The 27,187-nt window shown below is 35.8% G+C and overlaps 1 protein-coding gene across 11 annotated transcripts in view; it reads left to right on the forward strand.

The window, feature by feature from the left end:
* raw overlaps positions 1–27,187 on the forward strand; it is a 454,717-nt gene that overhangs the window by 372,275 nt on the left and 55,255 nt on the right. For all 11 annotated transcript variants that reach the window (XM_069841669.1, XM_069841665.1, XM_069841670.1 and 8 more), the window contains one exon: positions 20,871–20,980. In XM_069841669.1, the coding sequence (XP_069697770.1) occupies positions 20,871–20,980 (110 nt within the window). The remainder of the gene's footprint in view (positions 1–20,870; positions 20,981–27,187) is intronic.

The raw sequence follows: 27,187 nt of genomic DNA on the forward strand, positions 1-27,187 counted from the left end.
CTGCCCAACAGGTAGGTGTATTGGCTCGGGCGGTAGCGCATTTGCCTACTGATCCGGGGCTGCGCTCGGGCGTGGGTTCGATTCCCGCTTGGGCTGAATACCTGGTTGAAGTTCTTCAGAGAGTAAGGTGTCGTTCGAAAAGTGTCATGATAAAACAGCCTGCTTAGCGGTGGTTAAACGTGTCAGCTTTCGCCCTTGATCTACCTTTGGAATATGTTTGGACAAGTATGGTGACTATGTGAAAAGTAATGCGTACCAGTACCATATTGCTGTATCAGTATATCTGCCTGTGAAATAGTTTGTCCATGAGAGCTCTAGTTACCTTACTTTTTAAGCACCCTCATATGTTACTGGTAATACAATTTTCCCTAATTCGTCCCAGTTTTCGAGTAGCATGAGCATTTCCTATGAATGCCATAGACGTACTCTGTGGATCCATTTGGTATTCTATTTCGCTAATAAATTATAAATATCCTACTTGAATAAGCATAACTACTGTGGTATTTTATTAAAATCTATCGAATCTGGTATAAAATTCTCTCTCTCCTTCACAATTCAGCTCGCAGTGAATCTCGCCCTGCAAGTTCTACACTCTCCGCCGTCGCATCTCCGCTGCAGTTACGTGAATCTTCAGAGCTGTAGACACGTTTCTTCATAAAGACCCATATATAGAAGTCCAGTGGTGTCAAGTCTGGAGGCCGCGTCGGCCAAGAAACTAGACCATTTCTAAGCACTACAAATTGAATGAAACGAATATAGGCTATAAAAATACAGTACGCTCATCACAACATGCATACTTAGTGGAATAAAATGGCAAATGGGTCCATAGAGAATGACAAAGGAACGTTTATTATCGTGTAACTCGAAAACGGGGACGAATTCGGAAAAATGATGTATTCCTTTTTGCAACTCAAGTCCTCCATCACCTCAATAATTGACCTTACCTTTTGATACATCTTGTAGGGTATATCATAAATTAAGATTCGGTGTTCTAATATGTAGTGCATTGCCATTTCCATGGACCAAACTGAACTACACTGAATGCAGCATTTACCTGAGCGAAACCTGTTTCGTGGTGAATATTCTGTAATTGTTACACAATATCGTTAAATAAGGTTTTAAAAAGTGTGTAGTTGAAGGCAGGGGAAGCAGAATATTCACATGCGCACCCCAACCATAATTATTTGAAAATAAGATTACAGTATCTTTTCTAAGTAGCCCTATTTTCTTATGGGGCTTCGTCCATGAAGGGCTAATTAAACCACTAAATCTCTGATATGGTTTACATGTAGGCCTGTGTTAAAAATATTCTTGTCGACAGCATTGCACGCAGTCTGCTTCTTTGTCTCCTCATATGATCCATATATCTTAATGTCGTCTGTCATCCGATATCTTCTTCTGCCCCGAACAATAATATCTTTCGGTAAATGAGAAACTGAATTGTTGCGAAACTCTTAAAACATGTGTGACAATTTCGTGACAATTTTTCTCTAAAGTGCCTTGTACTATCGGTGATATTGATCCTTAAAGTTCCTCAAAGCATAAAGAGCCATTAAAAATTAGTTTTCTGGTATAGAAGATAAATGAAGAGTCCACAGCAAGAATGATGGATGTCATTTGGAATACATTTTTCAAGAGAAACAATTGAAAGTTTGAAATGCTTAGCGCTCAAAGCTTAACTGTGATTTTCCTATCATTACTGGACAATGACTATCAGTGTTAATGCCACATAACTTTCTATGTACATTCTATATGTCTTAAGCTATGCATTGACAGTCTTGGTTCATTTTCGACAAGTGACATCCATCATTCTTGCAGTGGACTCTTCAAATGTTAACGTTGTAAGGTCTACGAATGAATGTGTTTGTGTGTTCAGTTAGCCATTTTCTCATTTTATTTTATCTATGGATTATTCTAATAAAGCCATTAGATGATTCAAGAAAATTCAAACAGCTCATAAAATGTGCAGACTGCGAGAAATTTTCGAAAACAAAAATCATGGCTTTCAGAGGAAAATACCCTATTCGATTAAAATTACTTCAAGTGATATAAGAGAGGAAGCTTTTAGTTTCACTTATTTAGTATGCACAGCGGGGTAGTTCAGTTGGTAGAACTGACTACGGACTGGAAGATCCTGGGTTCAGTCCCGTTGTAGGGACGGGATTTTTCTCGTCGAAACTTCCAGAATGGCTCAGAGATTCACTCAGTCTATGAAATTGAGTACCAAATCTTTGCCGGGAGCAAAAGCAGTCGGAGCGTGGTGCTTACCACACTACTCCACATTCTAGTGCTGACTCAAGCGTGCATAGGTGATACCTTTTAGTGTTCAATATTTTCTTATGTAAACAATGCAGATATATGTAGCAACTTCAACAAATTTCAAAAGGAATGAACAAATAAAAAAAATGTGTAAAACGTAATGTATGTACAGTAAATAAATATGAACGGAACAAAATACACGTAATAGAGTTAAAATATGTAAAATAAAGGACTGGGATTTAAAAAAAATCGCTATGAGTCTGTGTAACGTCTGTACATAAATTAGGGTAATGAAATTACGATAAATACAATTTTCTTCACGCAGTTAATTATGCTCACACTAGTCATGTTTCCATAGAACCACTTTCTATACGATGACTTCGAAATTTAATAAAAATCTGGTAAAGATAAATTTTAACGTTGTCTAAATTCACCCTCTATAATGAGGTGTTTTCTCTTGCACAAATGCAGTCAGTTTGCATACGTTCTTCAGAGTTTGTATGCAAAACAATCATGCTACCTGTAAGTACTGTACGAAGTTTCATGAAATTCTGTTGGATAGGAGAAATCTTTTAATTCTGTCTGAATGCATTCCCTTAATGAATCGTTTCTATTGTATAAACACTATTCAGAGTCTGTATACAAAACAGATATGCTACCTGTAACTATTAAACAAAGTTTCATGAAAATCTGTTGGGCAGGAAACAAGTTATTAATTTTGTCCGGCTAGATTTGTTTTTTGGACTATTGACTAACGTAAGCATTTCCATGACGACCGAAGTCGAATTCGCGTTCGAATATAGACGTTAATGTCAAAAGAGTTGTGAATACTTTAATGCGAATAATCCAAATAAGGAACAACGATATAAGACGAGAATTAAAGCTTTGCTACACAAAATAATGAAGTATAAAAACGAGTATATATATATATATATATATATATATATATATCCCTATATACTTATATATACATCCCTCTATCCCTATATAATTACACACATCCCTACATTCAGGGTAATTCACAACGATTTACCGTCACTTACGGAGCTTATTTCCGAAGACGTTCTGAGCAAGAAATGTCATACACATTTCTCCTAATCTCAATATTTTCAAAATTACGTTAATTTGAAGTTGTTAGTTACAAATAGAGAATGAACGATTCAGAAGTGTCATTTCTTTAATTGACTAGTGCTCTGAAGCTAAAAATGTGTTATTTGCTTTGCACAGAATTTATTTTTCAATTTTTAATTAAAAATGACGTCATTACGTACTTATCACAAAAATTGTTACAAATCGTACGACTTTAGGAACTTTATACCTTACAGTTTAATTATGCAGCCTAATGTACAGTCTTAAATAATTTACAAGTGGCATGATTTGTTACAATTGTTGTGATAAATGCGTAAGAAAATGTAATTTTGTAATTAAAAATGGAAAAAAATTTGTACGAAGCAACTATGGAATTCACAACACATTTTTAGGTTCAGAATACTAGCTAATTAAAGAAATTATACTCCTGAACAGTTCATTCTTTATCTGTAATATTCTTTTACCCTTAAAACTAGAGAATAATGGTATTTTACAAACAACTTCAAATTAGTGTAATTCTGAAAATATTGAGATTAGAACAAAAGTTTAACATTTTTTGTTCAGAATGTCTTCGGAAATAAGCTCCGTAAGGGACGGTAAATCCTCGTGAATCACCATGTATATGTCCACACTCCCTCCGTTAGGATTTAAATATCGATCTGTTTGAAGAAGAGATGCAGGAAGACCAAAAAGAAAATGAAATGACATATAAGATAATGAGGCCGGAACAGAATTCCCTAAGCCGTGAAGTGATGATTAATGGGGTCTTAGTGATTCTATAAGACTTGTAACTGGACGTTGTTTTACAACTTTTGACCACAGATATATCAGCTGTCCAACAGTTGGCAACGCTTAGGATCGTGAACCTACTAAGTTTGACGAAGACGTCATTTATTAAGACTTGAACAGAAGAAACCTGTAGCAAGCACTCATTAACATAAAGAACTTCGACGTTAAATTATATATATATATATATATATATATATATATATATATATATATATATATATATAATTTATTTCCAAGAAATAGTCTGCCCAGGCATCCTGGGTTGCCAAAAACACAGAATAACACACATATAAGAATAATAACCAGGGAAAGGATTTATATGTAAATACATATTTACTTATAAAGCTAATATAATTTATATTTTGCATTATCTTTATGTTTCACAATGTGTAGGGTTGAAAAATCCTACTTTTATTTTCCATATTTTTCCATATTTTAGAGTTTAGTACATATTTTCGTTAATTTCCATATATTTTCCATATTTCATATAAAACAGTCCATATTATATTAGGTTTAACAATAAAACAAAACAAAATTCCATTAACTTTTAAAAATACATTTCAACAATAGAGATTTAAACACATGTTCAGTAATCCCTTTAACATCAGAGTTATTTGAAAATTAGCAGTCCTATCAACAATGGGAAAGTAAGTTACAAAACTGTATTAATTTAATTTAAAATTTTTAACAGACTTCAGTTGTGCAGCTCAACAGTTAAATGCCAGTCAGAGTACACATAGGTTCAGTTTTGTAAATCATACTATAAAGACGGTAAATATGCCAAAAGTACGTCATTCAGTCAATTTAAAATCAAAACTAACAAGTTACATTTCAGAATTTAAAGAAGATGGTTTATCAACTGACAATAAAGTATTATTCTGTAATTTGTGTCAGTGTGCAGTATCATCTACACAAAAGTTCCTGGTGCAACAACACATTACAACTAGTAAACATCAGGCCAACAAACAACTAAATTCCAAGCAGAGACAATTGTTTTTAACACAACCAACAACATCGAATGTAAGATCTGAGTTTAACATCGACCTGTGCCGTTCTCTCATCTCTGCTGATATTCCTCTCTACAAACTAAAGAATAAGGTCTTCAGGGAATTCCTTGAAAAATATACTCAACATACAATCCCGGATGAGTCAACACTTAGGAAGACGTATGCTCCATCCATCTACGATGAGACAATACAGAAGATAAGAGATGAAATTAAAGATAGTTCAATTTGGGTTTCCATTGATGAGACTCCCGACAAAGAAGGTAGACTTGTTGGTAATGTAGTTATCGGTTTGTTAAGTGAACAATATTCTGAACGAATTCTTTTACATTGTGATGTTCTAGAAAAGTGCAATAACAAAACTATAGTTAAACTGTTCAACGAAGCTATGGGTATCCTATGGCCAAAGGGTATTATGTACGATAATGTGTTATTCTTTATTAGCGATGCTGCCCCTTATATGGTCAAAGCTGGACAAGCATTATCTGTTGTATATCCTAAATTGACTCATTTTACTTGTGTGGCGCATGCATTTCATCGTGTGGCAGAAGTGGTCAGAGACAATTTCCCTAAAGTAGATTTGTTGATTTCATCAGTGAAAAAAGTATTTCTCAAAGCTCCCAGTAGAGTTAACGTGTTGACAGAAATGTACCCTGAAATTCCATTGCCACCAAAGCCAATTTTAACTAGATGGGGTACATGGCTAGAAGCAGTTGAATATTATGCCGAACATATAGACTCTATTAACAATGTTCTCCTTGCATTGGACTCTGAAGATGCAGTCTCAATTGATACTGCGAAAACAGTTACCTGTGACATAAGTGTGAAGAATGACTTAGCTCACATTCAGCATACATTTTCATGCATCATAAAAACGCTCAAAAGTCTCCAAAATAGGCACCTTTCACTATCTGAAAGTTTTGAAATTATAAATAGTACTGTGGAACAACTGAATCGTGGTAGAGGTAAAGTTGCAGATGCAGTAAGAGCTAAGGTGGACACTGTACTTTCAAAAAACCCTGGATATGAAGAACTACAAAAGGTTGTTGCTGTGATGAGTGGTGAATCAACAGTGAAGATTAACTTGGACTTATCCCCAGCAGACATTGTGAAATTGAATTATGTACCAGTTACTTCTTGTGACGTCGAACGCTCTTTTAGTCAGTATAAATCTATCCTCAGAGACAATAGAAGAAGATTCACTTTTCAGCACTTGAAAGAAATGTTTGTAACCTATTGTTATGGTAACAGACAATAAAAATTGTGTTTTGTTGAAACTACATTGGAAGATAAGGTACGTCCATTATATTTTTTGTTTAGTTTGATTAAAATGTACCAATATTTAACGTACATAGTCATTTTTTTATAATTTTAAGTCCATATTTAATTCCATATTTTGGTAAAAATCCATATTTAATTCCATATTTTGGTAAAAATAACTACATATATATTTACATATTTCATATATTTTTAGTCCATATAAATCCGTTCCCTGAAATAACGATTACAGTAAAATAGATGAGTCAAATTGAAATGTGAACTAGGAGCTTAAATTTAAGAAATAATAAATTTGTACATTTATTGTAACAATCACACACTAACGGATAGAAAGAGGGGGGGGGGATTATGATATTCCGTATAAATGATTTTTCAGAATCGCCACAGACCCTTTAATGCTAGAAGTAATTATTTTTGGAATGATATCATGGATTCCAATAAACATACTGTACACATAAGGGTACAATACAAGTGTTGTGATTTCTGTTCTTATGAGATATTGTCAGTTCTAATGTTCCCGATAAAAATCTGTCACAAGTATTCATTGTGGGGTTTCAAGATGAGTAAATTGTTCCTATATTGAAATTAAACGCAGGGATGAAACGTAATTTTATTGCTAGCATTACCTTTCAACATTATTTTGGAACATACTATAGGTATTACATTAACTTGTTCTAAAAATCAGTAATTATTTTACGCGGAATGAAAGTAAATACCAGTAGTTCAAAATATATCGTATAGAACTCATCTGAGAGAAATGGACATTTACGAAAAGGAAATGTAAATTTCACAAACGTCACAATTATTCTTAATTGTTTAAAACAAACGTCTCTGTCTAGATGCACAGCAGGCTGGAATTACACAACATTTTGGCAAGACCAACTTTGATGTACGGCAGTGAAGAATGGATAATCTGTAAAACAGTTAACAGCTATTGACTTATAGAAATGCGCTTCATGACGAGAACCGACAGCTGTATGTACAATGAAGTGGTACATTCCAAGACGACGATCCACAGCTAGAAATAAAGAAATCTGTTATACCTACCTTACCCAGAGGTTATAAAAATGTAAACATCTTCAGTGTTGCGCTCTAACATAAGGTCTCTTAGAAGTTTGAACAGACTATTGAGATCGTAACGAGTCATCTTACTCAGTACTTGCGTATAAAATTTGTATTGTCGCTTTTAACATTATTCCATTAAATTCCTGGTTAGATTACGGCGATATATAGTATAGATTTTGCGATATTGTAACTAATCTGTAGGTCTTATTACAAGTTTTGCATGATTTAAAAAAACCGCACATACACAAATTTCGTGTTATAACTCAAAATAATTTATATTAGTTTGGAAGTTTGTAGATAAACACTGCGTGGCGTAAGAATCTCTAGAAATCTGTAGGCTATGTTATTCCACCTTTTGACTTAATATTTAACGAGTACCGATAATACAGTGCTCTCATTTTACGAGGAATCTAGATTATAGCGAAACCCCGACGTACACTTTCCTGCGTGTCGTGCTTGCACCGGCGGGGAGCGTGTTTCGTTACTACCGGCAAGTCAAGAACCTTTAGCAACTACAGAATAAAATAAGTCCACAAATTTAAATTATTATTAAAATACATATATACAGGTTTATTATCTACAATTTATTTCTGATACTGTTGAAAATGATCTCCTTCCGCAGTAAGACATGCCTCACATCGTTTTAGCAAATTATTTGGCACTTTCTTTAATTCGGCTTCGGTAATTGACTGTGTTGCACGTGTTATTTCGGCCCCCAGTTCTTCTGTAGTACGGGGATTATTTCAGTAAACTTTGCGCTTCATCAGCTTCGAAACGCAAGATTTTGTAGGAATGCTAGAGTCAGGATATTTACGAGCAAATCTCCAAGCGCATCTTCTATAGTTATTTTTTTTTCACGTAACATGTCACCATATAAATTAGCTACTCAACACCATAGACTTGTGACATGAATCGTTCTTCCCGCTTTGTATTCGAATTTAAGCGTATATAAGAGAGGTGAAGTTGATAAAACAGTCCCAAGAACCCACATCACAGTGGGACAGGATACCGCGGGAAACAGATTAATAATAAAAGTAATACCGGTACATAAAAAAAGAGGGAAGGACTGTAAATGTATTGTTACGCTAGAATAGATGCGTCATTGGTTCATTCGCCTTGTTTTTCACTTTATTGCTCAGGCTGTAATTACACTGAGATATTAACAGATATGGTCTATAAATGGAAATGTTACAACTAAACAAAGCAATGTAATTCAGGCAGAACTTGATACTTACTATTTGGAAGTTAATCGCTTGTCTAACCCGTGCGAATCTAGGATAAGAAACGTTTGAAGAAGAAAGTCTGCAATTTCTTGTTAAAGAACTTACGTTTAAGATTAGTATATAAAGAAACTACAGTCTCTTAACATTCTCCTTGGTGTAGTGGTAAGCTTGCCTGTCAAAGAACTAAGAAGTCCCGGATTCGATTCTAGGCCTACCCAAGAAATTCTTCAAGGGTATAGGCTTTGAAACAGGTTCCACCCAGCCTCGTGATTGAATTTCCTCTATTCGGAATAATCTATTAATTTTGGTGGCTGTTAGGAAACTGTCTGAACTTATAGGCCAATTTTTTACTTCCGAGGCTGCAAATGAACTTGTCGCTTTTTCATCTATTTTTTTTTTCCACGAGGGTCAGCACGCCTACCCACTTCATTTGCGTGATCGGGTTCAGCGTATTGCATATAGATGACAGGACTGTGACCATTTTCAAGTTGCACACCACTTTGGTGGACCATGCTATGCATGATGCGTATCTGTGGAGAAGTATGTCGTGTGCTAGAGTGAATGTGTAAGGTTCGTGTAAGTGTAGAGTAGGGAATGGGTGAAGATGAAGGGAGAAGGGGAAATCCGGTGCCGGCACATAGCCTAACCTACTCCTGTCGAATAGCACCAAGAGGGCCGCCAGGCTTAACGTCCCCATCATACAGACGAATCACTAGTAACAGTGACATATGCCCTCTCTTCATATGTTCTGCGAAGAGATTTGGGTTTTAACCCAGGCATAGGCTATTGGTGCACAATCTAGTGATCAGAAATTGTGCACCTCCACCTCTCATAATAATAATAATAATAATAATAATAATAATAATAATAATAATAATAATAATAATAATAATAATTTGGTAATGTTGTTGGCCAGGGCCTAGTGTTGTAAATATCAGTATCCAATAGGAAATCACTGTGGCCTTGAACTATGTTTTCCAGACACGTCAGATAGGTCGTACAGACAGAGGAACTCTTGTTGCGTTGCCAAAAGTTGGAGAACTGTATGCAAAATATTTACACAAAAATTGTTAACATACATTAACTAGCCTATTGGCTTTACGGAAATTTATCAGAAGCGAACTATTCTGATCTTAAGCTTTTTCGGAAAACGTGTAAATTACCGTGAAACAAAATAACTTTGTTAATATTCGCATGAGTTCAGTGTACCTGTTTTATAGCTGTGCTTGTTCTATGATGCGAAGAATTTTATTTTTGGCATAGACTCACCAGTGTTAGTGAATATACCTCCGGCTCTTCTTGGTCACAAAGCCCAATGCATAATTTATGTCCAACACACTAAATATCCAGTGCAAAAATGTCCAAAGACAAAATATCCAATACAAAATGTCCAAAAAGATTTGCCTTATTTATAGTGTTTATATAGAAAGATGATTTTTCTTGAGTTAGGATTGCAAGATGTACCTCGATTTATTGGAAACTACTCAAAGATAACAGATGCAGGGATAGCGTGCCCTGCTACTTGTACCTTTGGATGAAGTACTAGGCGTATTTGAAAATCTTTACGAATAAATCCATAAAGATGTTCTGGATTGGCAAAATATGTCCGACACACCTACGTCATTGGTCTGCAAGTGCAAAGCCGAAGAAGAGCGGTGCCACCAAGATTTCTACCATCTATGGGTATATGAAATGCATATGAACCTACCTTGCACGGGCATCATAGAGCAAATAACGTAGTGGAAGAGTTTCACTCAAAATTTCTGAAGCTCGTATCCGGATGTCAAGTGAGTGGAAAACGTCAAGCAAGAATAAAATGACAACGAAAATGTGATAAGACAAATTCAAGCTGGTCATATTCATATAAGACACGCTGTAAATAAAAAGTGCATCACTAATTAGCGCAGGGTTGAAGGAATTGTCTAACATGTGCTAAAACTACAGAAAAAACAATGTTACGCAGTACCTCCATGCCATATCGCACCACCAGTAGTTAAGATATAGGCCTACATAGACTCTTAGGACAAAAATTCACATTTTGTCTTAATATATTTCAAACTTTGATGAAATGATTCTTGAGAATAAACTAAGCAATTTCAATAATTCAAACTTGAAAATCGAATTTGGGGGCCCAAAGAAATAAAAAAAATAATAAAATTTGGACCGACCTACTCCATTAGAAACTGACCTAGGGTGAAACTTCCAACGCCAAAATGATCCCCTACGTACGGAGAATGTTACATCCTAAAATTATTTATCTTAAACCATTCAAAAGATAGGCTATGTCACATTGTGTAAGCACTCTATAAATAATGTATATATTATATATATATATATATATATATATATATATATATTTAGGAAAAAAATAATTCAAATGAATTGAAAATAATAATTTTAGTCTATAACATAGCCACGTGTTTAAACTTCAATTTGGTACTTTCAATGAAGTCTTTTGCCCAATTGGAAGTCTACTTTTTGTATGTCGGAAGGATAATAAATGTCGGAAAATGTGAAATAGGAGAAAACAGACACTGAAGATGGCATAAGGCAGTCATGTCAACTGATGCCCATAGGCGCAAGCGCGCGCTTTAGAGCTCAGGAGAGCCTGAGCGCTTTACAGGGGAAAGGAAAGAGACGGACGAAAAGGTAGTATATGCCGCGCTTGGTCGAGCTATATACAGGGATGGTCAGCACTGATTCAATGGATAAAGGAAAGATAACTTATTAAAACTCTATCCATGTTAATTTTTAGATTTGTCTGAGAAGTATAAGTGCATTATAAGAATGTAAGTTTTAATTTTAATCCTCATTTTTCACAAGTTTGCTTTTTTATTCAAAAGGAATATTTTTTCAACTTTTTTTTACAGAAAAGTGAAATTATAAGATATGTTTATTTAGTAGCCTTACAGGTATTGAAACATTGCTTTCGTGAATCTAATATATCGTACATACGTATTACTGAAGATAGTGTATTGAAAATTTTGAAAATATTCGCATATAAAATGTTTTTAAGAAAATGAATTAACAAAGCAACTATCGTTACATCATAAACAAAAGATAATCATGTGCCCATGTGTTGTAAAAACGTCAGCTCTATAGCTTTAGCAGATTTCGAGAAAACAATTTAACATTCTGATAGGAAGTTGCGCACCAATTTCACCTTAAAAGCATAATGCGATAAGAGTTTTGTTACGAAATATTACACTTAAAACATATACCTAGGTAACTTTGCTTTGTATTATAATATTGTTTTGATTAGTTTATTTATTACTTTTATAAGGCTAAAGATACCATCAAGATCAATTCCAACTTACCATGTCATAATCTCTTTTTTTGGGATATCACTTTCTTTATGAATGATGTGTTTCATTCACTTAGTACAGTACTCTGGAATTTATGTGAATATTCATTCTTAACTTTTTATTATGTTGTTAACGTTTAAAACAAAACTACAATATTAAGAAATTGTGTTAGTACTTTTGTTTTACAGACAATGTAGATAATATAGATGCCATATAAAATAACGATATAAAATTTCACTTTCCATATGCAGTTTGTGCACCACTGTTTTTCTTAATCCAACAGGCTCCTTATTCATACACATAATCCTTCATCCTTCCATACCTAGCGCTTGATGCCCACGCACGTCAAGGTAAAAATAATGCGGTTGCTTTGATATTACTGGCGTAAGGTATAGAAAGTATAGTGCGGTTATATTATAAATGCCCATATAATTATAAAATTATTGAGATAATGGGTACAAGTTATATACTTTTGAAAAATAGAAGATATGAGCTTCCAGATGAGACCAAGAACATTTACCAAACTTTTGAAGAAATCTGACATTTCTAAAGTCGATGTGGAAGAGATTGATGTATAAAGTAATCACTAAAATAAAAGTCATTGCAGTATTTGTGTGTTCAGATATTTGTTGTAATTACAATACTGATATTGATTTTTAGGAGCTGGATAATTTTGTAATCTGCACGTTTCGGTAATACTTCCAGTGGAAATGTCTATATTTCTCCGAATACTATTTATCGTGGGTATTTCCCTGCATTGGATATTTTTGCATATTGGAAATTGTTATTGACATTTTTTGTTGGACATTATGACTGATAATCTATCCGGCAAAGGTGAATTGTGACGTCCGGGAAACTGATTGTAAATTCATAGACAAATTTTTCACATGTTATGCTCGTAAATCGATATTACGATACCACTAGAGTTTACGTCTCTAACGAAGGAAGCCATCCTAATAACGATTTTACCACCAAGAAAAACGAGCGCACCTTTAACAAACGGCCATCATAAATTGTGTTCACCACTAACTGAAATTGAATCTAGTCCAGCTCTAGGCCGGAATACAATAGCGTTCTTATCCCATGGTGTTGAGAAACTCGTTTAGAAGCATGTAATTTACTTGTCGTTGTTCAAGAAAATTATGAATGTTAAATTCCTGGAATGAGCAGTTTTCTTCTAACAGCTACAATTAAGTGCATCCTACAGTTAGATGCAGGCCCACTCTTTTAATTATAAGGTTTTCGTATCCTAAAAATTGAGAAAATGATGACAAATTGAGGTAGGAAACACGCCCCATACATGCTGGTTATGGGAACGGGATGTTTAAAATGGTTCATTTAGTCATTTATAAACCATTTACCATTTATTTCAATGCAGTGGGTTATTGAGGATTTTACTTTCTCAGTCAGTCACAATAGGAGAGGAAATGTCAAAGGGAAGCGAAATAGGGAGAGGAGTGCGACAATAATTTCCTTTATCACCTACCCTGTTCAACATCTATTGTAGAATTTAGTGAACTGTTTTCAGAACATTGGATGGGTGATAATAGGAGGAAGAAGAATAAAGTACATAATATTTTCTGATATATTGCTAGCAGAAGAATATGCTTCTGGAACTAAATGACAGCCGTGTGCAGAATGGAATGAAGATAAATGCAAAGATGACAATGATTATCGGGGAAAAAAAAAGATAAACACAGTTTCAAATACTTCGGGTGCACCATAAGTGACATGAGCTACTGCCAGGAAATCAAAAGGACAGCGTTGGAAAAGGAAGCTTTTAATAGAAAAAGGGGCATCGTCAAAAAAGAACTAAGGAAGATACTAGTGAAGTGCTTCATGTAGAGTGTGGTATTGTATGGGGCAGAATATCGACATTACGAGAAATGACTAGAAGCATTTAAAATGTAGATATCGAGAAGAATTGAATGTGTTAAATGTACAGACAGAATAAGAAATGAATCTGTACTAGAAAGAGGGGCGAAGGAAGAATAGTTGCTGGTTAAGAAACTGCCTGCTGAAGGATGCACTGGAAGAAATTGTGAACGGAAGAAAAGTTTGGGGAAGAAGAAGATATCATTTGATAGACAACATTAAGATGTATGGATCGTCTGCGGAGACTAAGAGGAAGGAGGAAAAGAGAGTAGATTAGAGAATGTTGGATTTGCAGTGAACGACCTGCCCTTGGGTAGAAATCTATTAATGAATAATACCACTGCGAGGAAGAGTATAGTCACAGTCTAGTATATAGTCATGAAGCTTGAGTTGATGAGGGTATTAGGAACAATAGACTATGCCGGTACTATTTCTCATTGTCTGTGATGAGGCGATAGTAGCGATCCTAGTGGTTAGCAACTATCTATGGATGCATATTTCCTACATATTGAGCTTCGTGACTGTATATACTAGACCATGGTATAGTGATGAAAGAACATATTTAATTAACGTATCTAAGGACTTTACATTTTGGCAATGATGACTTATGTTTGAGGCTGTAATTCAACTATTCAAAAAATTATTTTAAGCGCTAATATACTGAAGTGTGATTCGCTCGCTTTAGACCCCAACTTTTCGTAATAAAGTCACTTTGTATGTATTTAATTTGTAATTAAAATGTATAAACCAAGGTTGAAGCTTGTAAAATTTTTCTCACCTTAAACTTTTTTGGACTCTTCCTGTGACCTTGACTCGCTCATGTTTAATTTAGTGTTAGATTGAATGTTCCGCGATGAAGATAAACACAATCGAACAGCGTGTTTTTCTTTTTCGTAAATATTGGCAAACGGTTTTATGTGAAACGTGCCAAAGGGCATTTCGGAGCTCTTCTGTTAAGTGCATCTTCAAGAAGCTATGTTCATAAATTAGTAACAAAGAAATCTTACCATTGAGTGATGCATTATTGGTGTCGCTTATGAGGTTCCAACCAGTTTTCGGACTGTTGACTAAACATGCAAACATCATTCAACATTTAGGAAAATAAGTTTTCTGATCACACGATACACAGTGTAAATTGAGCAATTGAATGTATCACACGTGGATTATTAAGAAATCTTTCTCAAGACTTTACATATTCCACGTGTCCATCCAAGAATTAGGTAAAAAGAAGAGGGAGAGACCTTGAAAAGTGTCTATTTTTGTTTATGGTTTCAGCTTCGCATTATAAGCTTACAGGACATCCTGTGATTTTGGACATAACCTTGGCTAACGGATGAAGCATATCATCTGAGCTTGTACCTGAACTCTCAAAACACGTGTATGGGCTGATGATAATTCTTATGACGTGGATGCACAGTCTTTGCTTTCTGAGAAAATCGGTGTGTGACGCGCTTTGTTTCTCAGAGAACTTAACGATTATTTTTTACGCTGTTACCGTGGGAGTCTAGCTCCAAATATTTTGTAATTTTATTAATCATATTACAGATTATGAACTACCTCATGGTTATTTCTAACAAGACGAGGCAACATGTCACATCTCAAGTGAAAACATGAGAGAAAACAATTTTTTTAAACCGAGTAATGTGAAAAAGTCTTCGGCCGCCAGTACATCCAGATTTAAAACTTTCGCACTTCTTCCTGTGGAGCCTATTTAAGCAAAACGTTACCCTAGCACAGTCGCAACCCTCAAAGAAACTATACGCCAAGAGGTTTGAACCATTTTTTAAAACATGTTAGGGAATTCGTAGAATCTTTTCATTGCGTGGAGCGTTTGGCATTTGTGGTTGATAGTGGCTGTGATTTTATGGATTTTGGATGTTTGTGAGTTATGTATATGAAATAAAGTAAAGATCATTATGTATGCAGGATTATTAACGAGTTAATTTGTGTCCTTTATGCTTTGTTGCGGGTTGCTTCTGTCAACTGCCGCTGAGGGGAAATGATACGTGCGGATTGCATTCTCTCTTCCGCTGAGGAGCAAGATGCTTGTAGAGTATTAGCAAAACGTTAACGGTTATTTTTTCCGAATAGGTGACCACTAAACGTTCCACATTAATGCTTGATCGAAGTGTTTAATGCTGACTGAAAGCCATTTTCAGTTACCAATTATGTGATAACTGTAGGAATGTAATAAATATGAATTATAAACTATGAATATATTGTCGTCTATCTGAAAAAATCAGGCGTATTTAGTGAGAGAATTACTCTGCAGGCTTAATTTTGGTAAATTAAGGGCTACGGCTTATTACAGGAAAAAATTTCGTCAAGTGTGATGATCCCATTCGATGCATTTAATTTCTTATTGTTAACGATGCGTACGAATTTACTCTAGTAGTTGGGAACGAGAAGACGGTGATGCCAACATCTTTTTTCTGAGACGAGCACTATGTTGAATTTTGACCTGGTCTGACTTACGTAAGTATTAATATAGTACAAATAATTTGCACTCTGGTCTTATTCTGTTAACATGATATTTGCTATGATATTAATCCACCAGCTTACATCGGTCGTGGTGGCCCTTCACATTTCTGCATACAATGACATCTTTCCCTTGGATACATATTCTGCTTACGCTTTTTTAAACATCCGGCTATTACGTATAGATGACCCTGATCACTTTTCTATCACCTCTGTTTCCCTCTCTTCATTTTCTACTTGCCCCTCCCTTTCCCAGTTATGTCTTATTCTTACTAATCTCATTTAACTATAAACAATCACTTCTGTCAATTCCTTATTAAGTGATCCCACATTGTTTAACATTAATTTGAACTCTTTCATAGCTCTCAACTTATTTATTCATTTGAATCACTAACGTTCACTGATCACTTATTCCCATTAATCTAATCTGTATATTTTCAGACCAAGTAGTTTTTACAGTTTCATTATATTTCCATTCCCATTTTCTTTATTATATTTGTATCACTACTTACTTATCACTTCCTGATTATTACTTGCATCTTATCCTTTTCCACTATTATTCCCTTGCCTTGGCGCCTTTTCTGTCACCGTCACCATTTCCACTTCATCACTTTCCTAACTTTTGTCACTAATGCACCAACCTCTTAAGTTATAACTTTTCTGTCCCTTGCTTCTTTCCACTGAGGTACCTCTATTCGGTGTCCCTTCTAGTTCTTGCAGAATCTTGACTTATCTTAGAATTCTGTTAACATAATCTTACTTAAAGAGTTTGTTTAATGTAGTCTCTTTTGGTATCGTAAGTAAGTTATAATGTTATTTCATACATTGTTTTTACCAGAGAGTACTGTAGTGGTATATAGTCACGAAGCTCAATACTTACTAAATATGCATCCATAGATAGTTGCTAACCACTAGGATCGCTACTATCGCCTCATTACAGACAATCCGAAATAGTGCCTGCACAGTCTATTGTTTCTAGTACCCTCAAACTCAAGCTTCGTGACTGTATATACTAGACTGTGGTGCCGTATTAAAAAAAACGTACGCTAATTGAAGGGCTCACCGTCAAAGGTGACTAACCCACAATATTAGAAAAATTGGGATAATCGTTCCTAGGGACAGAGAATTTGTAATACTTTGTGTGGTGGAAATGACTAACGAACATCTGTAACGGAATGCTAATGACATCGTACGATTACATCTAGAACTTCTGGAAAAGCTGGTTTTGTGATTGGCAAATTCAGATAATGTTTAATTCAGTTGGTAGTGTATTGGTCTGCATACTGGATTTCGACACACAAGACCAGAGTTCGAGTACTGATAAGTGAAATTTTGTAATAATTGGGACGAAATCATGGCTTAGGGAAGACATAAATGACTCGGAAATTTTTAGGTCGGATTATAGGGTCTTCAGAAAGGATAGAAGTGAGAAGGGAGGGGGAGTTTTCGTTTATACTAAGATAGTAATAAGTAGCAATCTTCTGTGGATACATGAGGAAATTGAAATATTGAATGTTCAGGTAAGAAATAGGCGGGAAACTTCAGATGTATTAGCATGTTACAGACCACCCAGCGAATTAAATAATTTAACTTTGCACAAACTTAATTAATTCCTTAATACAGTATCAGAAGACCGAAACGTAGTAATTGCTGGGGATCTAAACCTCCCACAAATGAACTGGAAAGGGGTTTCAGGTACAAATTCAGTTGCACAGACCCTTGTTAATGAATTGATCTGGCGTAACGGTTTCACGCAGATAGTAAATGGCCCGACGTGTGACAATGCCCTCTTACAAGCAAACATTCTGATTGGGGCAGATAAAAAAGTTAAATTTTTTTTCTTTCACCATGTTAATAATGACAAAAGAAGTGCTTATACAAATTTTGGCCACTCGACTGCAATTACGAGGGCCTTAAAAACACAAGTTCGCCAAGGCCGTTAACAGAAAGAAAACAATTTCATTGGAAAAAAAATATTGGAATAGACACAGCAATTGCCGAGTTATTTTCGACATATTCCCCACCGGAATTGAGAAATTTGTCATATCATGGAATCGACAGAGAGGTGCAGACTGCTGTCAAATGTTGGATGCCCAAATTATAGGTCCGGGGAACTCAAAGGGAATTGTTAATGAGTTCATGTCGACATCTGCCCCTAAAAGTGAAAATGTGATCAGGATTTTCTGTAAACGCCCCTAGGGAAAGTCACTTTCTGGACGGCCTCATAATTACGGTCGAGTGGCTATGATTTGAATAAGCACTTCTTTTGACATTATTAACATTGTGGAAGAAAAAATTTAACTTTATCTGCCCCATCAGAATTTTTGCTTGTTAGATGTTTACCTACTAAGACCTGTCTCTCTCTTTGTCAACTCTGAAAGTCTTCGTAAAGTAGGCCTAAGTGACCACAATGACGTCTTATTAGAAATCTTCTGGGAAAACGCAGTCGTATGTCGTTAGTTTCTACAGCATATAGACAAATTAAAAAAATTACTGTCCATATTAATTAAAGGTTGATTCACACTATTCCCTGCCCTTCTCTATCCGTTCCGTGCCAGTTCCTTTAAATGACGTTTTCACTGCAGCATCTCCCTTTCCTTGCCTATCCGTACTGTATGACGTTCCCATTGTACCTCAGTTTTCAGTGTATTTACAACGAAAATTGATTATCACTTTCTTAATGAAGTCTACAGTATATGTGCTATTATTTTCTGTGAGGAATAAAGTTAAAACGCATTTTTTTTTTTAATTATTGTCACTGTATGTACTATTTTCGAAATTATATAGCACTGAATTTTGCTTCAAAAGTTCAGTGAGTTTTTCGTATTTTATTTCTCGAATGAAAACAGAGTAAAATAAGATACCGGTACGACTATTGCCGCTTAATAGTTTTAAAAATAAAGATAATCTCGCATCTCGATCGCGGAGAGGAGGAAACATCAATGAACGAAGCGGAAGAGGTTCGCTTGTGTACGCACACTATCAATACATGTCCATATACATTCCGTACGTAGGCCCATTCATAAAAATAACTGTTTTGACAGAATAATGAATGGAAAGTTTAACTTAGGGGGGGTATGGAATGGGAAGAAAACTGAAAAAGTGTTAAGTATAATATGAATCAACCTTAAGGGTGGAAAAGTTAACTTGGAATTTTTAATTAAGAAACAACAGCTCGCACTTGGAGAGAATAGTGATAAGTAGAGAGACTGTAGATTTTAGCAACTTAAAATAAAAAAACAGCACTTTAAAAATCAGATTTAGCATTTTATAGCACTTTAACGTTACAATATAGCACTTCGTAGGGTTTTGGGATGCAACATTTTTATGGAAAGTTTGGTCGTAGAAATTCAATGTCATCAACATTAACGTTAATAGCTGCATTCTCTAGAGTTTCTAGTTAAAATTTTTGAAAATAATAAGTAAAGGAACATAATATAACATCACAGTGAAATTATGAACATGTATGTATGTATACGAGGTGGAAGTGAAATAGCCTTGCAGTTTCTCAGAGCGAATAGTTCATATATGTAACAAAAAACTGTAATATGTTGGTGGAAAGTTCATAATTTTTTTCAAGAAAAAATGTTTATAATGTATCCCTCTGGCGTATTTCAATAACATGTAAATTCAATTTTAAAAATCTCTAATTTCAAGCCACAGCACATGCGAAAAGATTGCAACGGCGAGACAGAGCAGCTCACCTAAAACACACCATCTGTATCTCGAGTGTGCGTGTTAGCGACGATGTTCCCAGGTTGCTGAAATTTCAAACGTAATTTTATAATTAACCATGAATTGAATCACAAAACGTAATATAGGTTTTCTGTTCATTTAAGTGTACCCCTTTCAGTCTGCAAGGTTATTTCACTTCCACCCTGTAGCCTTGCAGATTTCCGGAGTGAATAGCTCATGTTGTATGTCTTTAGATACGAGTAACTTCTAATTTTTACAAAAACTTTAAAATGTTTCACAAAATGTACTTTCGCTCTTACTTTGCACAAATACATTTCGCATTTTATCGCGGATTAAAAACGTACAGTACATGTAATATACTTAACATGCTTTTAAAGGTAAACTTACTTTGACAGCATTTTGGTACATTTCACATTTATTTTGATTGCGAAAATATACCATCTCCGTACGACGACGTGAATGCCTGCTCTTGTAACGTGACATGCGGTATGACCTTGTGCATTCAACGGACTTCGCCAGCTGAGAAAGCACTACCTACTCATGACCAAGGACCAGATTTTTTTTTTTTTTTAATTTCAGAAACTTACACCTAATATGGGCAACTTTTTAGTAGTTGTTTTATCTGCTGCGGATCAAACTGTGCGCAGTTAGATGAAAGGTTTCGACATGATCTTGTCAGCTTTCTTTTTGAGTAGGCAATCAGGCTTCATTGCTACCTGAAATGACACCTGTGGGTTGCTGTGCAACGATAAAGTGATTGCGATGAGTACAACGTGCACTCACCTGTGTTTGTCTGTTCTGTGTTCCAGGGAAGTGTACTCGGTGTGGTATGGCCGCGTGGGAACGACCAGCTATATTCCATCTGAGAAAGTGCAGCAACTCTTCAATGACATGCAACTCTACCCGTCAAAATCACAAGGTGACATCATCTTATCATTGAATTGTGACAAAGCATCCTCTGTAGTTTTCTTGGCTTGTGGATGAGGGAAAACGGGCATAATTTATTGGCTTTGTCTCGATGTTCTGTCAGGAGAATAACAATTCTCACCTTAAAGCCAGTGGCGTATCATCAAATGAGACAGTGTAGGCATAATAATTGAAGGGTTCAGAACCATAGTGGGCCAAGCGCCATATATTAAAGACGTAGAAAACAAGGGTTAAAATGAAGTTACTACCATAATTCAATGGAAATATATAAGCTAGCAAGTAATATAAAGTATGCACATTAAAACTAAATGATATGTCAATCTTCATTAAACTATGGTATTCACTTACCTTTAACCCTTACTTTCTCCGTTTTTAATAAATGGCGCTTGGCCCACTATGGCTCTGAACCCTTCAATTCTCGCATTATGTTCAATGACGTACGTTAAAGAAGACAGGGTAAGCAATGTATATCTAACCCAAAATATAACACAGAAAAATCATAGAGTCTGAAGTAAATCATTAGATTACTTGTGAGGTAAGAAGGAATTAACATAAATGTTCTTCCTTCAGATCTCGTCATCTATCTTCAACAAATGACCTTACTAAATGCCTCGGTGTTATGGTATAAGAAAATAAAAATCCTTGTTCGTATGTAGGGCCTATATTAGCAAAAATATCATTTTAAGCTCCGTTCTGAAGCGTAAAATGCTGCACGCGCATTCCTTTCCGGCCCTTTTCAGAGTTACCGTCAATCAGTACTGAATTAGAGTAGACACGCCTATGCAGCAGCAATCTTGCTGTGTTTGTATAAATTTAAATTTTTATACCACATTTTTTTCTATGCATGATGTTTGAAAAAGATCCATCTGCGGTCTTGCAGTTACCATTGGGTCCGAGATTCACGCGTTCAAACCCGGCCGAGGGAGAGGGATTTTAAATGCTAATACAATCTCTAGCGTGGCTTCCTCGGGGATGAAAGTAATGCAGGAAGGCCCGTGTCGTAGATTTACTCCACGTAAAAAAAATCTTGTGTTCCTGATAGAGGGCTCGAGGCAAAATTTGTATGTCATTTCTCGTCCATGTTGGATTTCGATGCTGAATAACCTTTGCAGTTGAAAGCGTCACTAAATAACAATTCTCACTGTTACTTCTACTGTTACTGTCACCTAGGCTGACCAGATTTTTTTATGATCCAGCAGGGCACATCGGCAATTTCAAGAAAAACCACAAACGCTTATGTAATTACTCTCCGTTGAAATGTTGCACAAAATACATGTAACAGTAGATACAACAATAGAACTTCGCGCACTAAATTTGTAGAGTTTCTTAACTTTTTTAATTAAATACATAAACACACGTAACTCCTATACATAATTATAGCCACTATGAATTCAATTTCAGTACCGTACTTTCCCCTAACTATGGTCCACATTTTTCACTTTTTTTTTTAATATATTCAGTACTTTTCATTCAGATTAAGTAAAATTTTGGCTTCGGACTCTTGTGTGTATTAAATAAATATTGACATATGTGTTTGGAATTATTTAATTACAGGTGTTAAAAAATAATAGGCATTGGTACATAGTTGTACTCTGAGTTGCCCATCTATGGTCCACTCATACATTCATGCTTGAAAGCATGAATGGACTATAGCTGGAGCTGTAATTATTCGTAAATCAATACATTGAGTTTCTAATTTAAGGATAGAAACATAATCTAGCACAGAAATATTAAAAATAAATGAAAAGTACATGGATTCTTTTTATTAGTACACACTGCATAAACACACATAAACAAGTGAAATCTGAAAGTCATTTTCCTGCAATAATAAACAACTACACTCACCGGCAAAAGAACCGGGCCACCTAAAGTTTTCTCAATTTTTTTTATAAGGTGAGAATCAGTAAACCCAATATGAAATGAAGAAAACATTGCTTCCCAGAAAAAAAACTCTTTTTTATTATGACTTGCGTTATTATTTTCAACTCCAAACAATGGATATAATTAAAAGGTGTAAAACTTACAAATTGTATCAATTTTCTTCCAAATGTTCAACGATTTTGTGGCCACCCAGATTTTGCTAATAGCGGGTATTGCCTTCCCGTGACTGTATGGCTGTTACCATTCGCCGATTCAACCCTTCGATCAGATTCTGGATGTCAGTCTGGTCGATTCTATTCAATTCAATTCTTTACTTAGAACATTTCGGAGTTGCTGTAAGTTGCTGTGAGGAGGTAGACGACTTCTAACTCGCTTCCTTAGAATTCCCCATACATGTTCAATAGGGTTATATCAGGACTTCTTGTTGGTCATGCCATCCTATTCAATCCAACGTCGTGAAGGAATTCATCCATGATTCTTGTAGCATGAGGGCGAGCATTGTCATGCATTAACAGGAACTTTTTACCAATAAGTGGGGCATATCGTACCACATGTTAAATTAGATCATCTTCGATGCATCTTGAGCAGTCAAAGCACCTCCATTAATGAAAACAATTTCTGTGTGAGCTTCATACGAAATGCCACCCCATACCATTACTGATCCACCTTGGAAACTGACATGTGAAATGAAGATACATGAAGAAAAACGTTCTCCTTCTCTTCTCCACACTCTTTCACGTCCATTTGTAAACTAAATCTCGATTCATCTGTGAAGAGCACTGTCGCCACTTCCGCAGGTTCCAATTAGCATGATTGTGAGCAAAACGTAATCGTTCAACATGATGTTGCTGGAGCAATTTTGGGCCTTTAGCTGGTCTTCTGGAATTCAGCCCACATTCATCCAGACGTCTTCTTACAGTTCTCTCACTCACGTTGACTTTTCTTATTTCCTGGAGGGCTCTTCTGACCTCAACAGCTGTGGATTGGCGATCTCTTACTGTGTTTAGGACAATAAATGGTCGTCACGAGCCGAAATTACTCGTTTTCCCCCTGAACCGGGTCTCCTGGAATAATGTCCTGTCTCTCTAAAGCGATGGTACACTCGTTGTACGGCCGATCGAGGAATCCCAACGCTGCCACGTGTAATGGTAGATGGAAGCACACTATGGGGAACATAATTCCATCACAGTGGCGCCTCAAATGGCAAACACCAAACTCTTGTGAGACTAAGTACATAGTACATAATGTGTTTTGGACCATAGTTTTGGGAAATGACGGTACTGATGCATGCATGGAAGTCTCACATAATATTGTACACACTGAACTCTAACACACATTTTACAGGTACTTGTCTGAAGAATATATCTTTTTAAGGATCTGTTCATTCCCTTACAGCTTCACACTAAGTTCTTCACACGAGAAATGAAAGTTTGTTTTCACTTGAAACAAAGTTATAACTGTTTCAGTTTTTATTCTTGACGTTTCAGTTTTTATTCTTGACTTTTCATCAGTCCAGATTGAGTTCACTGTGTAGAGAAAAAAAAGGCTTTCAAATGATGAATGACTGACTGAAAGACATATGATTGACACTATTTTGAGAAGATTTTCAAATGGAATGGAATTTTTTTTTAAATGTTGGAAAAACATCGGACCACTTTTCACCTGTTGGTTTGTTACAAAACTTCTATTTTAACTACTTTAAAAAGGACACTGCGGCAGTTCTAAAACTTCCGCGCAGCGCGAATGAAGACAAAGATGCTATGTTCTTCTCAAAGTGTGCAGAATATCTCATCTGTGCTCGTGGGTTCTGTCTGACCGAGAAATGTCAGAAATGTGCATGAATCGCAGCAATTTCATCACGATACTTAAATATTTACGTGTAAAATGTTATTGAAATAAAACCAAAACTTCTGGGGACGAAATTAATTTTCGGGGACAAGAACAGGGACATTTGCTCCTCGGGGACAGCAACTCAAAACCGGGGAATCGGGGACATCTGGTCAGCCTATCACCACTATCGCTATTACTACTACAGAATCCTCCATTATATGACTTTCCTCACATCGCAATCTAAGCATTTCCTGTTGCACGCCGCGCACAGTTACCGCGAAATCGGTCGCCTTTTCTGACAGTGACTTTAATAAACATGTTTAGTAGGGAAAATGTTTATATTCATTCATTCCATTCATTCATTCATTCATTCATTCATTCATTCATTCATTCATTCATTCATTCACAGTGTTCTGCCCAAGGTCAGGCCTTTCACTGCAAATCCAGCATCCCCCAACCTTTTCTTCTTTTCCGCCTTCCTCTTAGTCTCCACATATTCATGTATCTTAATGTTGTCTACCATCTTGATATCTTCTTTTGCCCTGAATTTTCCAAACCTAAAAGTAAATATAACACGCATAAAATATATCTTATGTCAAAAGATACGTTAAAAGTGCCCTTATACTTCATTTCACTTTTATTGTTCTGATATAATCTACTAAATCCCTTCTTGCAAAATGTTTGAAATGACTTGTCGGATATTTTCTTCCACTTCATGCGTAACTTTAAACTACAAAAACTCGCTGCAGTAATATGTTATACATTATTCTGAAACAATAAAAAAAAACACAATGGCTTATACTACAGTACTTGCCTTTATTGTTCTCAAACAATAGAAAAAACACAATAACTTGCACTGCATTATTTACGAATGAGTAATCCATTCAATAGATCACAGCAGACGAGGTGAACTGCACGCAAGCAACACTTAACGAACATCGGCGCGTACGACAGGCCCACTATGGGAGACAACGTTTCTATACGTCCCGTGGTGTCAATACGGAGGACTACTGCTACTACTACCGTTTAGAAAATGCCATCTAAGAACACGCAGGATAGAAGCATAACAGATTTATTTTAAATATCGAAACGTACACTCCACTATTGCTCGTTACGGAATACTGTAGTTAGTTTCTCTCAAACTGGGCACATCGAAACACGCGAGAATTATTCATACATGCTATTGCTTATCAAATGAATGATTACAGAAGCAAGAACTAAACAAGTTGCGGAGAATGCGAGTGTGGCCTGCTGATACAGTAGCATTAGTGTAATACAGTATATTTTTCGTCACCAATATAGTACATGGACTACCAAGTGTCTCCTCTGCTTAAATAACTTACAAATAATCATGTACAGTATAACATTTTGTTTTTTGTAATTGCAACCCTTAACTCGCCCGGATTCTACGAGCGTAGCTCATAGTTGCTGGAGCCAAGAAGCGTAGACCACTTACGTAAATGTCAAGAGACCATTCGCAATGCACCACAGGCGGTGGATCTACATTGCACTCATAACGATGTTGGAGAATTGTGATGTCACAGGGGAGCCGGAGCAGTTGGAGAAAATCTCTGTGTTTGAACCACGGGCTTGCCCAACACAAGCTATAAATACAGGGTGGATCAACCGGTACTTGACTGCACTGCGATATGACACAGTTCATTTCAATGTGCAGATTTCCACCAGCCATTCCAACTCGTCCCGTCCTGTGATCACTTAAATCACATTTCCGTCCCCTCGCGTATGTTGTACCTAAGAGGTTACGTCCATTTTCGGCTCTCCCCCTTCAAAATTTTCTAGAACTCCTTCAGTGGAGCAGCGTAAACCGGAGTGAGACTAGTGGCCAACAGGCTTGGAGCTCACATATTTAGTTTCTTACAGCCCCCAACCCCTTGCAAGGACGCGTTTGTGTACCTTTTAAATTTGTCCTCCCAATTCTCCACTTTTCGTTTTTTTTCCGGTACTTGAACCCGGGTCCCCTGGCTTTTAACCCAAGCATACTAGTACTGAAGCACTGTGGCGGTATCATTTTAACATCCTGGAAACGATTTCAGAAAGCGTAAGATACTGCGTTACAGATTATTTCCATCAAAGCCTCATTATGACCATGTTTTTAATTTTTTTAAATTGTTTATTTGTCCATAAAAGAGTTAAAACCATTGGACTTGTGAAAGAGAGAAAACAATTAAAACAGAAAACAATAATTAAAATAGATAAAAATACAATAAATTAAGACAAATGTAAACCCACATGTATTTCATCTAAACTGTAGGGACAGAGGTTTGTTGAAATCCTTCTGATGTATCTTTTAAAATATCTTAAATCATTCGTATTTTTAATTTCATGAGGCAAACCATTATATATTTTTAAGCTATAGACCATATACGTTTTGCTGAAACTTGTCAATCAATGTGCTGGAATATTAAATTTTTTCGTAAAACGAGTGTTGTAATAATGAAAATCGCTATTTCGATAAAAATGGTTGACT

The sequence above is a fragment of the Periplaneta americana genome, chromosome 12 (assembly GCF_040183065.1).
Source record: "Periplaneta americana isolate PAMFEO1 chromosome 12, P.americana_PAMFEO1_priV1, whole genome shotgun sequence".
Classification (NCBI taxonomy): Eukaryota; Metazoa; Arthropoda; class Insecta; order Blattodea; family Blattidae; genus Periplaneta; species Periplaneta americana.